At 36.5% G+C, this 15,718-nt stretch overlaps 2 protein-coding genes across 6 annotated transcripts in view; one reads left to right on the plus strand and one right to left on the minus strand.

Annotated features, from left to right (window-relative positions):
- Positions 1-427: 427 nt before the first annotated feature.
- Positions 428-15,718, minus strand: part of LOC128673175 (uncharacterized protein) — a 91,690-nt gene continuing 76,399 nt past the window's right edge. For all 5 annotated transcript variants that reach the window (XM_053750837.2, XM_053750838.2, XM_053750842.2 and 2 more), the window contains 3 exons: positions 2,455-2,550; positions 2,009-2,114; positions 428-961 (listed from right to left, as the gene is read on the minus strand). In XM_053750837.2, coding sequence (XP_053606812.1) covers positions 904-961; positions 2,009-2,114; positions 2,455-2,550 — 260 coding nt within the window. In that variant the 3' untranslated portion in view covers positions 428-903. The remainder of the gene's footprint in view (positions 962-2,008; positions 2,115-2,454; positions 2,551-15,718) is intronic.
- On the plus strand, positions 9,605-15,294 carry LOC128673173 (uncharacterized). Its single transcript, XM_053750832.2, has 5 exons — positions 9,605-10,111; positions 10,369-10,619; positions 12,093-12,260; positions 12,641-12,802; positions 13,202-15,294. The coding sequence occupies exons 2-5, from the start codon at positions 10,388-10,390 to the stop codon at positions 13,297-13,299; spliced, it is 660 nt and encodes a 219-aa protein (XP_053606807.1). The 5' UTR covers positions 9,605-10,111; positions 10,369-10,387; the 3' UTR covers positions 13,300-15,294.

The raw sequence follows: 15,718 nt of genomic DNA on the forward strand, positions 1-15,718 counted from the left end.
AGAATATTGCTGCAAAAATTTTGCCAAAACTAAAATAAAACAGAAATTAAGCTAGATACAGATACACGAAACACTTACCCAATAATCTGGGAATTTAACACTAATAAATCAAATGGACTGTATGAATATAATATGGGGATAACAATTCAGATCGGAAAAAAAATAATTCTAAAAAGAGCGGGGTATAGCAATCAGTTATAGTTTTTAAACACTCGAATTAGTCGACACAAGGATATCGAGCGTATACAGCCAATACACACTGACATCAAGTCAATTAGGCCAGACATCTAACATAACGCACGTAATACCCTCAAATCTAAAATATTAATATTTTATTATTTATTAGTTTAACTAATGATTACTAAATCATTAGTTAAACTAAATTTTCCTAACTGCAGTTTATAAAGGTCAGAAAAAAACAATCGTAGAAAATTTAGAAACAAATCAACTTTATTATCAAGATGAAAAAGATCAAATCATATATATATTATTATATCATAAGCTTACGAAACAGATATGTTACCGCGACGGGGTCACAGTACTGTACTAACGTAACCCTTGGCTATAGCTTATTGCAAAACTATACAACGTATACCGAAATTATACATATAAATATCAAATAAACACTAACTAAATATTAACGATGTAAAATTTACATTTAATATAATACTCCACCGAGAATTTTCCCTTTAGCGTTTACTAGAACTGTCTTTGTTTTTTTTTTGTTGTTTTTTTATTTAGTAATTAATTGGTAAAACATCTCACTATCATAGTTTGTATGTACAAGCGCATTGCGCAGTCCGTTCATTGTATAAAACTATCACTCGCGACATGGCACGTGGCCGGGGCCCGGGGCCCGGGGCCCGGGGCCGGCGGGGCCGCCGCCGGCGGAAGCCGGACAAGCTAGTCGCCGGGGTGCTCCGGACACGATCTGTTCACTTCAAACCATTGGTCTATACATCTGGAACGAGAAAAATCAAACCATTAGTTTTTTTCTATATACCAAAGGGGGAAACATAATGGTAATCACATAATTTGTCTGGTCTCGCCGTTGTCCACAGGCTGAGGTGACCGGTTCAGGACACATGCATGCTTTCTTGGTCAGTAGAATAAAAAAAAGGTTTTATAATTCTAGTCTCTTTCTAGCGAGGCGATAACATTTGAACATATATTTGTGTAAAATAAATTCTGGAATTTTATCGACATGGGCAGGAGTTTAATTTGTCTGATTTACTAAAACTTTGGATTTAACTTATACTCTTACTTCTATCAAAATAACAATATTTTGACATCTGTAGCAAGTGACCATTGCCTATGATGGCATAATATTAGGAAATAAGAAACTCGAGCCTATCCGTTACAAAGTCAAGTCCCCTGTTTGAAAGCCCTTATCACCTCGCAAGATATCGATAACTTAGCTCCAACCTAAGCTATCGGCGACCTAGATCCGGCCCTTGCTTATTGAGCACACACCAAGGGCCATTGATGGTGCATGTCGGTATACCTACATTGGCTGCACATTGTTGCCATGGGAAACAAGAATATGTATGTATGATACTTGCTTCCTATATAGTTTAATATGTTCATTATGTAGTAGTAGTATCGTGTGAAGAAAGATAAAATTTTTGTTTGTGAAAAGAAGTACAAGATTCTTTTTACAACCTTTTATTCGGGTGAAATCTTGCAACTCAAATTTGAGGCAGTTATCTTCAACCGATTGAGCTGAAATTTTGTACACACGTTTAGTTTGGATGACAATGACAATTATTATGATAAGCATGACCTGATGGTCCACGCAGGAACAGCTCCAGACGTGGGAACCCCTCAATGGTTTACTGCACAGACATGATGAATGCAATAAGATCTCTCTGACAACAATAAAAGCTTGTGTCAAAAATGACGTTTTTGTAAATTTTTTTAAAAATCTGATGTTGGGTCATAGACTGAGGTTTTACTTCATGCTGTAGAAAAGTTTACGAGCATGAGAAGTGAAAAGGCACATATTTACCCCTTGTGGTAGATGCAGAGGCAGGGCAGGCGCGCGATGGTGTCCCCCGCACTCAGCTCCTCGAGGCAGATCACGCACTCGCCCTTCGAGTCGCTCAGGATGTCCTCTGGAATACATTACAATACAGGTGCGGTATTTTAACATTTTCCTCTGTTTACTGACATCGATTGCCTTGTCTTTCATCTACGAATGCCCTTCTTCGCTTTCTTGTGACTTTTCGAGACTAACGTTCTCAAAAACGAACTATACTCAAAGCAATATATAAAAGAAGTGGAAATGTTATATATAAACTTAAAGGTTAAACTTTACAACGTTTTATGGGAGGTCTCCAGCGCAGATTGTACAAGTCAAATAATGGAAAAGAAGAGAGATACAGAAGCACATCAAAATGTTACAATCTGCTAGTGTAACTGCAATTTTTTGGTATAAGTATTTAGGTAACTGACCGTTGTATGAAAGCCGGGGCCTGGTGAGGCACATGACGAGGTGGCACTCGATGTCGTCCGGCAGAACGAACTTGCTGCACACCGGACATTTTATACCTGCAACAGACAAACACACACTTATTAATATTTGTATACCATCACCTTGAGGGCTCAACCACAGGTCGTTTTTCACGCAACTATTTATCCTAACTGCAATAACTACGAAGCAAAAACAAAGGGGAGCCTTATTGCAGTTTTTCTAAGTTGTGTGACGATACGCGGGGCTGAGACAGATGGAGCGGGGAAGTTGTTCCGAAAAACGAAATAAACCCCGCTTCTTTACGTGACGTATGCTGTGCGCTAGTATCCTTCCATATATTTGGTCCGTGGACATAACCATTCCTTTCGAATAGACATTAGAAAAGAGCCGTTATAAAAAAAAAACAATAATAGGTCCGGGATAGAAATGGCGGAAGGAGCCATAATAATAATAAAAAGAGAGAGAGCCCTGTGTAATACCCTCCAATAAAGTTCCAACCCAACTGGCGATAGTTCAAGGGAATTAGCATGTTAAGTAAAAACGCAGCGTTATTACATTGATTCTACTTTCTGTACTGTGTTCTGGCAAATAAACAATTCAGATTTCTGACCCTTTGGGTTATATCGATGTGAAAATAACAAATTCTTTAATCTCGCAACTTCTGGGTGGATTTTGATGAAATTTCGTACACAGCTAGTATGATCCGGATTTTCATTATTTCCGAATACTCGTTAAAAAATAATTTAGTTAAAAGCGAAGGCAGACTGTACAAACAATAAAAATCCATAATAGCAATATTAATCTCAGCCATTTTCCTGTATTACTTGGATCATTCTGAGAATTATAAACTGCCTATGGAATATAACATGGCGATCATTCATTATACGTGATTCTAATACAATGCGTATTACATTAATCCTGTTAAATACATTGTTACAGATAATCTGGAAAGACACGGAGCTCAAAGTTGTCAGGGAAATTGACACCAGGACTGATGACATGAGAGATTGAAAATTTTTCCCAGTGATTGTAAAATTGAGATTTGTTTTTTTATTGTTACGAAAACCCCAGTGAAAAATATAATCCCTCTAATATTATAAAGGCGAAAGTTTGTGAGTATGTCTCTTACTTCATGGCGCTCAAACGGATATTTTTATGAAATTTGGTATTGAGGTAGCTGATACCTGGATTAACACAGAGTTATTTATATCCCGAAGTACGCGATTCCCGTAGGATTTGGTCAAAAAAGTCTGATGGCCAATGGTGTTTTATAACCTAGCGACTTGACCTGGCTTCCTACGGGATAATTTATATGTGTACTAGCTGCGCCCCGGAGCTTCTCTCCCGTGGGAATTTCGAGATAAAAAATACCCTATGTATTTATCCAGGTTATTTTCTACCCGTGTACCAAATATCATAACAATCGGTCCAGTAGATAATGCGTGAAGAGGTAACAAACAAACCTTTCGCATTAATAATATTAGCTGGGATGGGGGTACTATACATAGGTATTGTACAGTACACCTTCAGGAATAAAATGTTTGAATAATAGTGAAAATCTTTAGATATCTAAAGCCGTTGCGTGGAGCTAAGAAACTTAACTAAAGAAAGCTTCGAAACAAACGCGAAGGCTTCGCTCGGGTAAAAACATAATAAATTATACACCTAAACCTTCCTCAGGAAACACACTATCTCTTGGTGACAACCGCATGAAAATCCGTGCAGCAGTTTTTGAGTTTATCGCGAACAGACAGACGCGGCAGAGAACTTTGTTTTATAATATGTAAGGATAGTATGCAGTATATAAATACAGAGGTAGATATCGATAGCACACACGCAATCTGTGCGGTCTGACGACCTCAATATAATGGGTTCGATTCCAACTAAGGCTCGATCGCGCATACCGCTCTGTATTAGGTGTTCAGACAAAACAAACGAACATACAGACGTGACGAACATGTAAACTATGTCATTATTGTGATTGGCAATAAGATCTCATGTCATATGCATATGTGACCCTCACTTTCTGAATTTGAACATTGTAGAAGTCATGAAAAAAATAAATAACAAGTAGTAAAGGAATTAACTGAAATATTGTAATAGAAAATAAACAATACAACAAACATTTATCCAGTCGTCGGAAGAACACAAAAAATAATAGTTATGGCAAGTTTTTATTGTCGTCAGAGATTATCTGTTTGCATTCGACGCGTGACAAAGAAAAAACTTGGAAAAAAAAAATAAGAAAAAGACCCATGGTATCCCTAAACTCCCAAGGGAGTGAAGTCACTATTCACAGCTTGTTATAAAATAATAATGTCTTTGTGAATGACGGCGTCAACTTGGCCTTGCCTTATCGTTTGCAAGCTGTGTTTGAATGTACTCCGCTATGACATAATGTCCCGCTGATATTATTATATATTATGATACACGTTTGCTTTGTTGGTCATTCATTATAAACGAACTTAATGGTCGAGTATGCGCGTGCCCATTTGTTACTAACTATAAAAACATAGAAAATTCTGAGAAATCGCCTCAAAATATATAAAAGGCGAACAGTGCAACTAAAATACAATAAGATATATAGATGCCAATATTGATATTACGCGCAGTTCGACGTAAATGGCGGTACCAACAAATTTGTACTAATCACCTTATTGGTGTACAAGTCAATGTCATTTGTCAGGTTTAGAAAATTAATCAATATCAATTTATGCTGTTTACAGCTTATTTTAGTGCTGCCCTCCGGCGTGATAACATCGCACTAATGTTCCCTATTAGTTTAAAATGAACGTGTTTGCGACGGACGGACAAAGTTTGATCGCGCGAAAATTGCTTTCAGAGCAGTTCCGATCACCAGTTTTAAAACTAAAACATGCTCAAACTAAATCAACGGGCGTGTTGATCGACTACATCGACGGGTTTTATTATGTTCAAGTTTTGTTTCTAAAGTGTAAATAAGTTTTATTTAACATTTTAGAATAAGACGCCATATTCAATTCATAACGTATTAGATGTCGCATCGTTACGATAACATCCGACGAGTTCAAGCCTTTTTTATATAAATTAACATCAACTTTATCAATTTTATTTCATATTATTTTTGTTATTGCGATAGATTTCCTACAATTTCTAATATTGGCGGAAAACTTTAATTAAAGCTGATATTTTAAATCTTGTTATAGTACAGATGAATGTTAAATTAAATCTGCAACATATAAACTCAAACCTGCTACAGATTGGCAAACAAAACTAAAATAAATTATATAGGTACGTAGTGTGCAAACAGTTGCCGTGTTCAGCCGCGGACGTGTTAAGGTTAAACTAGAAATAAAAACAAAACGACACGTACCTGTTGTCTATACATTTTAAAGCCGGTCTGTGACTTCGCCCGCGTGAAATGTTACTATTCCAAATGTGAGTCGACTTGCTTGTATTAAAAATACAAGAATGTGTTTTTATGTTTCTTTGTAATGTGATATTGTTATAAGAACTTTTTTCCTTCCTTTTAAAATACTGTAATAGGATACACATGTACCGATGTATTTAAGTAACAAATAAATAAATAAACCATTCAGCTTTTCGGGTCAAAAGCTATTTCTACTCCATATTTCTTGCAAATAAATTTGCTTTTCTTTTTTAAAAGGGACATAACTTGCGATAGATGGATCTTATATCAGGTGTTTACTGTGTATACAAAGCTAGTTTCGCTAAATGCGGGAGGGAAGGTAGCTTGTGCAATCATAACTATCTAAATTCCGAGGGCTAAAAATAGAAAAACTGCAAATATATGTATGTGTATGAACAATTGAACTAGAAGCAGCGCTTAATAATAATCGCCGTTTTCTTGTTCGCACGGGCGCATTTTCAATGCGCGTTAAAAATGCTTTATAATAGAACACTAAGTATGAGTTTACATATATATGAGTTTACATGGCAACGCATGTTTATCGATAATTTTAAACAGAAGTTGAATGTCGAATGCGATAAAAATGCGCCAAAGTCATCGGGAGTTTTATTACTGCTCGTGCAAATGAGGGGTTAGCAGGAGCTTTACAATTTAACGATCGCAAAAAGAATTGAAGCCCCCGGCGGCCAAGCGGAACCGCGGCAAAATCGAATATTTCCGCGAGAGTGATCGCTGTAATTGACTGGTGGCTGCCAGGCGGAGAGCAGGCGTGGACACACAATATTTATTTCTTATAATATTAGGTGTGCTAACCCTTTTGATTGAGACAAAGACAAAGTAAACTATAGACGGACTAGCGTATCCAAATGAGAGAATATTTCGGCTCAACCCGGCTAATATCATACAAAGTGACAGATTGGGCCGAGCCGAGTACACGGTGAGGGAAAAATATATTAACACTTTGTTCCTTATCTTCTCATATATTTCTAATATGCATTTCACTTTCTTGTATAACAGAAACGAAAGTCTACATTTTCCTCAGTCTACGGATTGTGGATCCTGAACTGACACTTCCACCTGCAGTTGGAGATTTTGATCTAATGAAGCCATTAAAATGGCTCAATTCGACGCGGTGCGAATAAATAATCGCCGAGTGTACACAATGCTTTAGGCCGTACCTTCCACGGAAGGCGTGTATTTCCTTCGTGGTAAGTCTTCACCGAGCATTGTAATACTCACAGTTTTTCTTGTGTAAATAAAGGTAAAATTGAAGAAAATATCTTCGGACTTAAGGATCTGTGTAATTTGTTGTAATATATTTATTTGTTTATTTATTTATTTAAGTAGGTATTTCATTTCCATTCAAACATCAGGATCCTTCAGATCTTTAGATAAAAGAATATTAAACAGAACACAATCAAAAAAGCTATTTTTAGACAGAGTTATATAGTACCTATCTCTTTTTATGAAATGGGATGGAAATGAAACGATATTTGTTTTCAGCAACGGTAAACACGGTAAAAGCCCTTTTAACCCCTGACGCAAAAAGAGGAGTGAAGTTTACCGTGTCTGTGTATCTATCTGTGGCATCGTAGCCCCCAAACGGATGAACCGATTAGCATTTTGGTTTAGTTTTTTTTGTGTCATAGATAATTTTATTAGTGTTCTTAGCTATGTTTCATGAAAATCGGTTCAGCCGTTCAAAAGTTGTAGCGAAATGAATATTGAAAGTCGGGGTTTTTTTAATTTTCAAACATCATGTAATCAACAGATTTGTGTGGCGTCTGGGTTGCCAACTTATTTGAGACCAAATAGTGTGTTTGGATTCAGTGGCCAAATAAATATATTAGTAGAAAGGCGTTTATAAAAAAAATTGCAACTATATAAATAAAAACCTCTTTACAATGTTTTGTGTAGAGATTGTATTATTAGGTTTTTTTAAAAACGCTTACGACGCTGACGAAATGTAATAATGCTGACGCCTCACCAGATAATTTCTTACAAGATCGTCATCTCTTCATCGTCTTCTTTCAATACAATCATTTGATTTTCCCTACGCACGCTTGGCTACGGCCCGTGTGTCTAGGTATACCCCATTTTATTAAAGGGAGGGTAAAATACTACTGTAGAATAATAATAATAGTATTTAAATTAGTTATAGACAACTAAAATATTGGACATAAATATTATAAATGGGCAAGTTTGCTTGCGTGTGATTAAGGGTGATTTGTTTCTCAAACACGTAAAATTTACTGGGCAGATTTTGATGAAAAGGTACACGGGTAGAACATGTCCTGGAATAGCACTAAGAGCGCCCCAGGGCGCACTTATTATTTGCTTTTTTTATCTGTATAGTATGGCTGGCAACCCTGTTGCGTTAATGGTAATGATACCCCTTTGATTGGCGTCTTTGATGGCTTATATTGGGAACTCCTGGAATCTATTTGTGGTTAATTTTGTTTCTTTCCATGAGGCCAAAGTGGGCCGACGACCGGAGACGGCGACGTCAATGGATAAACTTTGTGAATTCAATAAAAGAGACTCGGCAAATCATGATCTGAATCTTAAAAGATTTATAGTGTTTTCGAATAACAAATTTTCCATATCTGTCACTTTCATACTAATATTATAAATGCGATAGACTGTCTGTATGTCAGCTTTCATGGCTATACTGCTAATTGTATTAGATATACCTAGTAAATGACCCGAGGTCGAACATTGGCTATCGCGGGTGGAGCTGCGGGCAACTGCTAGCAAATATATTATATATAATTACGATACCAGTCTGCCACTTACGGTCGCTGGCTATCTCACTTGAATTTCAAAGGCTCAAGCCTGCAGCTTACCTGTAACAATAACAAACAAAATATTAAATTTGAAACACATTATTATGAATTTACTCATAGTTTATCATCACACAAGTAAACTAAGGGATATATATAAATCCCTAAAAAACTGACAGGCAAAAGCACTCTCGAAATGAATTCCTGTTTTCAGAATGGGATAAACAATATTAGTGGCGTATTCAACGAATATTGAAATATAGATTTCATGCTGCTCAATACAAATTGTACTGGGTGACAGTAAAAATTGTAATTATTCTAATTCCACAAATCGATCATGGCACCACGACGTATCAATGTCGGGTGGTGGCGCCGGCAATTAGAGCACAATGCTGGTCGATAGACACGCGGACGTCGGAACAATCAATGCGCGGTGACAAGCCGCCGGTCTCGAGAGCCGTTCCATTAGTGCTCTGGTTTCCTCACAATGTTGTCATGGAAGAACCAAGTGATTTGAAAATAGCATATTTTTCTCATTTGTCAACGCATGCATTTGACACCTGGTGATGCAGGCGTCCATAGATTGCGATGGCTGCTTAACATCTAGTAAGCCTACAAAATTAGCCAAATTTACCATCACCAACAGCAGAACTGTTTTAAAGCAATTTTAAACTCTTGAGCCTAAGTCTTGAGCTTAATACACGATATTACTATGAATAGAGAGGTACAGACTAATAATACAAATTATTTCATCTTACTCTTACGCTTATGAACTTCTCATTTAAATTATGTCGATGACATTGCGTTGTATCTTAGCACTTATCCCTCACTGCATGCTCTGTTAAATCTATATAATAACACCCCCGTTTACCGCCTTTTATAGACACTATAATACCAAGTTTATATAAAATATCAATCACGTAAGGGGCGAAGGTATTAAAATACTATAATAAAGGCATATAAACGTTATACTGCGATTGTAACTTACGCAAGAAACGCATAAACCTTATAAAGAATAACTGAAGTGAAAATAGGAATTATTTATATAAACGATTTCTGTCAAACTTATCGAAAACGCAAACGCCTAAGAATATTGATTAAATCGCTGGCCTCTTCTAAGAAAACCTTAATGTATTTAATGAAAACGAACTCATAACAAAGAAACCTCATAATTCGATCTAAACTTCAGAATATGAGATAAAAAGCGACCAAATTAAGGTCCCTGATATTGTTCCAATAAATAATCGGGATTGATATCCCAAAGTTTATGGGAAGCATTATCTGCTGATAGCAAGTTTATTAGATATCTGACGTCAAAGCAGACATTGTTTTGCCAGGCAATTGATTGTGACTCTAGTCAGTTCGGATCCTGTTGAAGCTAATTGCGATGCAGCTAAAGATCTACGGGCAATGAAATACAATGCTGTAACATCTTCATGACGACAAGTAAGCTAATTGACTTATTTAAAGTTGCTGAAACATTTAATATGTACTGATGAAATACTTTAAATGTTTTGACAAAAGTAAAAGTCGTTTAGGTACAAGGTATAAAAATATAAACATGTCCAAGGATGCCGAAGATAGTGCGAAGTGGAGAAGAAAATGTAAGTTAAAAAAGCGGTCATAGGGCTCCGATGCTTTGCGGCGATGAAACCGGGAAAACGCTCAGCCGCAGAGAATAAAGTCGTATACGTAATTTACAGGTTATCCAAACCGAAAACAATGAAAGATGCTTCAAAGTCCTGTGTAACAGCAGTGATAATAATACTAGCTGTGATGCCGTCGCTGTCGGCCAGCGCTATAGGGTGCCAGCTGGCGTGCAAGAAGTGCCGGAACCGCAGCGAACACCCGTCCATTGTGACGGTGTACTGCGAGATGTGCGACGAGTGCAGAGCCAAGCGGGACAAGCGCTTGAGGATGGGAACCACGTTGATGGAGGCTCCCACTTATCAAGGTAATATAGAAACAGAAGTCACAAATGTATTTTGAAAGTAGTATTTCTATTTTAATCTAATTTTCATTACGTTTCGAAGAATATAGTTGGAATAGTTTTGACAACTTTCCTCATAAAAAGAGAGGAAGAATTTCTATTTGAGAAAATAAATATAACCGATCATAAATATTTATGTGGATCATAATCATAATGCAAGTGGTTGAAGTTTGATTATTGCCTCTAGAAACATATTTCTTATGCCACGTTAAGATAACCTCAAATTAGATTTAGACTCTAAAACATAAATCAGAATTCATTAGAAGTGATTTTCAAAACCGGTAAGGTCAACCTCTATGCAATCAAGTGAACTTCCTACATCTCCGGCGCTCACAGCTCACAGCGGCATCACCTGACCAGTTCCGTTCGTCATTACTGATTTACTTATAACATAGCGAGAGGACAGAACAATGTCAACTACATTTACATCAGTCGGTCACTACTGCTAGTCATGCTGCGCTGTCGCGGATATATCAGAATTTAAAAATTGTATACTCCGTGTTATTATATATAGTACATTAAATTATTTTTTCTTGTATTCAAATCTTATCAGTGTAAATAGAACTTTTGTGATTCATTCAAGGGAAGCTTCATTTGATTGCCTCTTATAATGTCAAAAATCAAAATCAAATCATTTATTCAGAAATTAGGCCTTCACAGGCACTTTTTCACGTCATATTCTAAATTAAATGATGTTTACCAAAGCTACAAACTACTAGCATTTCGGAACGACCACTGCTGAGAAGAAATGCCGAAAGAAACTCATTCAAACAGTGTTGGTCCCTATTATGCCAGAAGGGCTTACCATTTTTTAAATATAAATTTATGTATAATTTTTTATGTCGATTTTCATGAGTGGTTCGTGGGTCTTGCTTTTCTGAGGCCGTTACAATTCTTGATACCTAGTCAATTTGCAATCCATTTGATTGTGGTAAATATGGAAATATTTCCTCTACTCTATATATTTTGCGTTAGAATATTACGGAAGGAGATTAATTCCTGATCATTACCAGTTGATGGATGTACTTGATGTTCTCAGTAAATTGGACGCAGCGTATGTTTAAAACCTGTCAGTCATGTTGACTCTCGACCATTTGTCATGAGCATTTTCTATAAATAATAAAGCTATGTACTCTGGTTGTTAATTTCAGATGAAGCGAACTTCGTTAAGTTTACAATTCCGATAGATAATTGAATAAACCTTTGGAATAATTATTGAATATATTGATAATTAAAGATATCTATATCTTTATAAAGACAACGAAAAAAGAAATAATAAATAAAGAAACACGCAGGCACGCCAAGCAAGTGTGCCAGCAGCTTTCACACTTACAGAACCACGAACAGTCACTTTAATGTAGTATGAGGAGGTACAGCTACACATGTCTCTTATAGCGGACCGTGATCTGGAACATTACATATTTCATTAATTTCCAGAGGTTATAGAAGTAGATGACCTGGCGGACTGTCCGACGGCGCCGCAGTGCTCGGCCGAGGAGACCACAACCTCCACAACATCGACCACAACGAAGAAACCCTGCCCGCCTCCTCCCAAATGCGTGTTGAAGAAACCCCCGCCCCCGCCACCCCCGCCACCATGCATGGGTAATAAGATCGTCATCATCTAAGAATTATTGAATTTCCATTTCTGGAAGTTCGTCGTCGTGAACGAGGCCAACGACTCATCGTGGTCTCATACTGGTCGAACGCCATTTGAATAGCCATTACAACTCGACAAGAAGAAGAATTATTTATGCAACATGCCTACAGTATTTACCCCGTACATTACTAGCGATTTCTAAAGGACTGCATAAAGTAAAAAAACGAAACGAGCTATGAATAATCTTTACATATTACAACAAGAAGCCCCTCTGTCGCGTCTGTCTGTATGAACGTGTTAAATTTAAAAACTACCTGACGGATTTTCCCACGGTTTTCACCAATTCACCAATAGTGACGGGCCGCTAATAAGTTTATATTTCCAGGTCCCATGTCATGTGTCCCATGCATGCCGCCGTGCCCGATGCCGATGCCGATGTGGCCGGGGTTCCCGTTCCCGCCGTCACCGCCGACCGCATCGGGCGCCTCGGCCGCGACAACTGCGGCCGCTCAGGATGCTACCACAAAAGGGGCGGCCTCTACAACTGGTATGCTGACTATTATTATATTGTTATTTATCATCATCGGGGATCACGCTTCGGTATTGGAGGTAGATTTTCTGGACAGCCATGTATACGACGTGGTTTTTATAAAGTTTTGCGAACGGAGATCGGGACTGGCTTGGAATGATTTAAATTCTACTCTTTAGCTGGCTTTGAAATATATGATCAATATCATATGATAAAGCCTATCGTAACTAAACTGCAAGCTTACTATTACGTATTAAAGGGAGCCAACCAATTTAGAACTTATCTAGTCGGCATAGTAAATTCATAACTTGTTAATATAATCTAACAAGCTGCACCCCGCAATGTTACCCGCGTAAATATATTTTCCTCCTCATTTGGTTTTTCAAATTATTCCGATATCTGGTGTTAATATTTCAGGATCATCCACGAACGACGCAGCCAATTCAGACTATTTGTCTGTCTTTGTCGGGATACCGAAAGACATGCAGCTGGACGGCTTGGAAGAGGACGTTTAGACTCTTCATGAAAAATAAATTAAAATCAGAAAATCCTGCTCATTAGAACTTATTATAAAGTAAGAAGCTAGAAGAGAAAACAGACAGTATGCAGTGTAGACTTTAACGAGAACAATGAGAACGAGAAATATGTCTACCTGTGTGTGTAAATAGGATGTATCTTACATTGGTATTAATATAAAATGAAAAGTTTGTTCGTTTGTTATTGCAGCAACATGCACTGTGTCCATGATGGCTTCAACACAAACATACGGCAATGTATGCACAGATTGCTAGGCGTTGTCCTCATTTAGACAAAACATCGCGATGCGATGCAAAAATGTATAGTCGAATACGTCTCTGTGTCCTGTATAATCGCTTTAACAATCCACAACGCTATCGTTGTCGCATCGCATTGGTCGCCAACTTTATCTCAATGAGGACGCGGGTTTAGGGTGTGTGTGCTCGCGTGTTTATAAACGAGGCTTAAGAATCTAATTGTAGTATTTTATCAAGCACAAATTAATATCAGCCAACAATACCGAAAACTGGAACTAACATCACATTATTTCCCTGTGCCTAGTAATTAATAATACCAATTAGTGCAGCTACAGGAAAATCTCTATTTGCGCATTATTTAAATACGAATTTAAAGTTTTTATTATAGATGTTTTGTACGGTGTCAGTTGTATAATGTTATTCATTGTAAACATAAAATGAAAATATAAATAAATGGAAATAATAGTAGAATGTCATCAAAAAAACCTGTGATGAACAAAAAATATTTTTCAATGTAATATGTGAAAATAAAAACAATAGTAATATATTTTTTGAAAAAAAAATAGATGTATGTTGTACTATGAAAATAAGCATGATAAATAAATTCAAGCCGCGTAACAGTGACAGTAAAGGATATTATACTTGTAAAATACTTGTAATATTTAGACATAAGCATTATTTGACAAAATAATTTTTACTTTTAAGTACAATGTGTCATTTCTTACGAATATAGGTAATTTATCGGCTTTTATTTAGTTTAGCTAAGATAAATCATAGAAATAAATAGAATACAAAACACATTCTCTTATGTTTTATCAAAAAATGTACAATATGCTTCTACTTTAATATCACTCATAATCTTGCGCCAAAAACCCAATTATGCGCTGACCTGTCTCGGAGATTTAAATTGATATTTTATTTTAATGGAAGCCTAGATATCTAACTATATTGTCTACGATTCCAAAATGGCCGATGGCGTCTTTATGTTGATGATGGTATTGAAGATAAAATGACTTCAGTGAATCTCAACAAAACATGTGTAATTAGATGGACGTAGGTTAAATTTTATCAAAGAAAGTAGAATTTAAATCCACTCGAAGTGCGTGGCCAATATTTTCGGTCGAAGCCGGGCTAGCAGCTAGTTCTTCGTATAGACAATACCATTCATCATGCCCCCCACATCACCCCAGTCATGAAATGTTACAAAGTATACGCAGACTATAACTAAAATGGAAAACGGATCGAAGAAACATTTAATTTCTCATCCAATACCACTCAAACTGAGTGGACAAACGATCATTTTGATCAATAATAAACCACCAAATGTATTAGGTAGTTTCTAAATATTGCTATCTCTCTCATCCATTTTCAAGGTTCCTTCCCAGCCACAGAGCGTCGGAACCTAAGGTCCGTTTTCTACTTTTTATCACGAGCTTTGTTATCTGTTATCTAGTTAGAACATTATATTTGGCATTTGATCTTCACCAGCTCCACACCAGTACATCAGTTAAATTGCTTACCTGTAACAAGAACAGAAACAAAAATGAGTATAGAAAATCGAAGAAAATAAATAAGGATATTAAAACATGTTTATGACGAAAATACAATTGCTACTTTTCCCAACATCCCACGTCCGTTACCGTTACCTAAAGGTAACTATTGTATATTCTGTGGTGTAACCATGTAAACAATGAGACAACATAAAATATAATTTAAAACATTGTTTGAGATAAAACTAAAATCTACTTCCAAGAAAAAGTGACCCCTCAATTCAAGAGAAAAGCTTTTCGAGAGCTAAAAAATATAAGTGGTCGATTGTTAATAAAACTTTACAGAAAAATATTTCGTCTTTATGTGAACCATTCCGGTGTTGTCCGTAAACTTCTTTGTAACAAAAACTTTTAGAACCCTGTGTTTTCTGAAACTGAATTAGTACAAAAAGATGGAATGCAATTAATTTTCATAAAGTTTGTATTAGTTATGATTTATTTCTTTTCTTTTTTGGTTCATATTGATCAACAAGAAATAAATAAAACTTAAACACATGTGTAAATATCTTCTAATCATCATTTATATCTGTTGCGTAATTTTTGCCTAGGTACATGAGAAACAAACATGTTACATATAGGTAGACACATACGAAGTTAAACAATGTTGTGTT

Source organism: Plodia interpunctella, chromosome 10 (assembly GCF_027563975.2).
Source record: "Plodia interpunctella isolate USDA-ARS_2022_Savannah chromosome 10, ilPloInte3.2, whole genome shotgun sequence".
Lineage (NCBI taxonomy): Eukaryota > Metazoa > Arthropoda > Insecta > Lepidoptera > Pyralidae > Plodia > Plodia interpunctella.

What these genes read in the sequence shown, in the direction of transcription:
- LOC128673173 (XM_053750832.2), top strand. Translation starts at nt 10,388, where the DNA reads ATGAAAGATGCTTCAAAGTCCTGTGTAACAGCAGTGATAATAATACTA. An exon ending in ACCCCCGCCACCATGCATGG is followed by an intron (nt 12,261 to 12,640) that starts GTAATAAGATCG and finishes TTATATTTCCAG; the next exon opens with GTCCCATGTCATGTGTCCCA. An exon ending in AGGGGCGGCCTCTACAACTG is followed by an intron (nt 12,803 to 13,201) that starts GTATGCTGACTA and finishes TTAATATTTCAG; the next exon opens with GATCATCCACGAACGACGCA.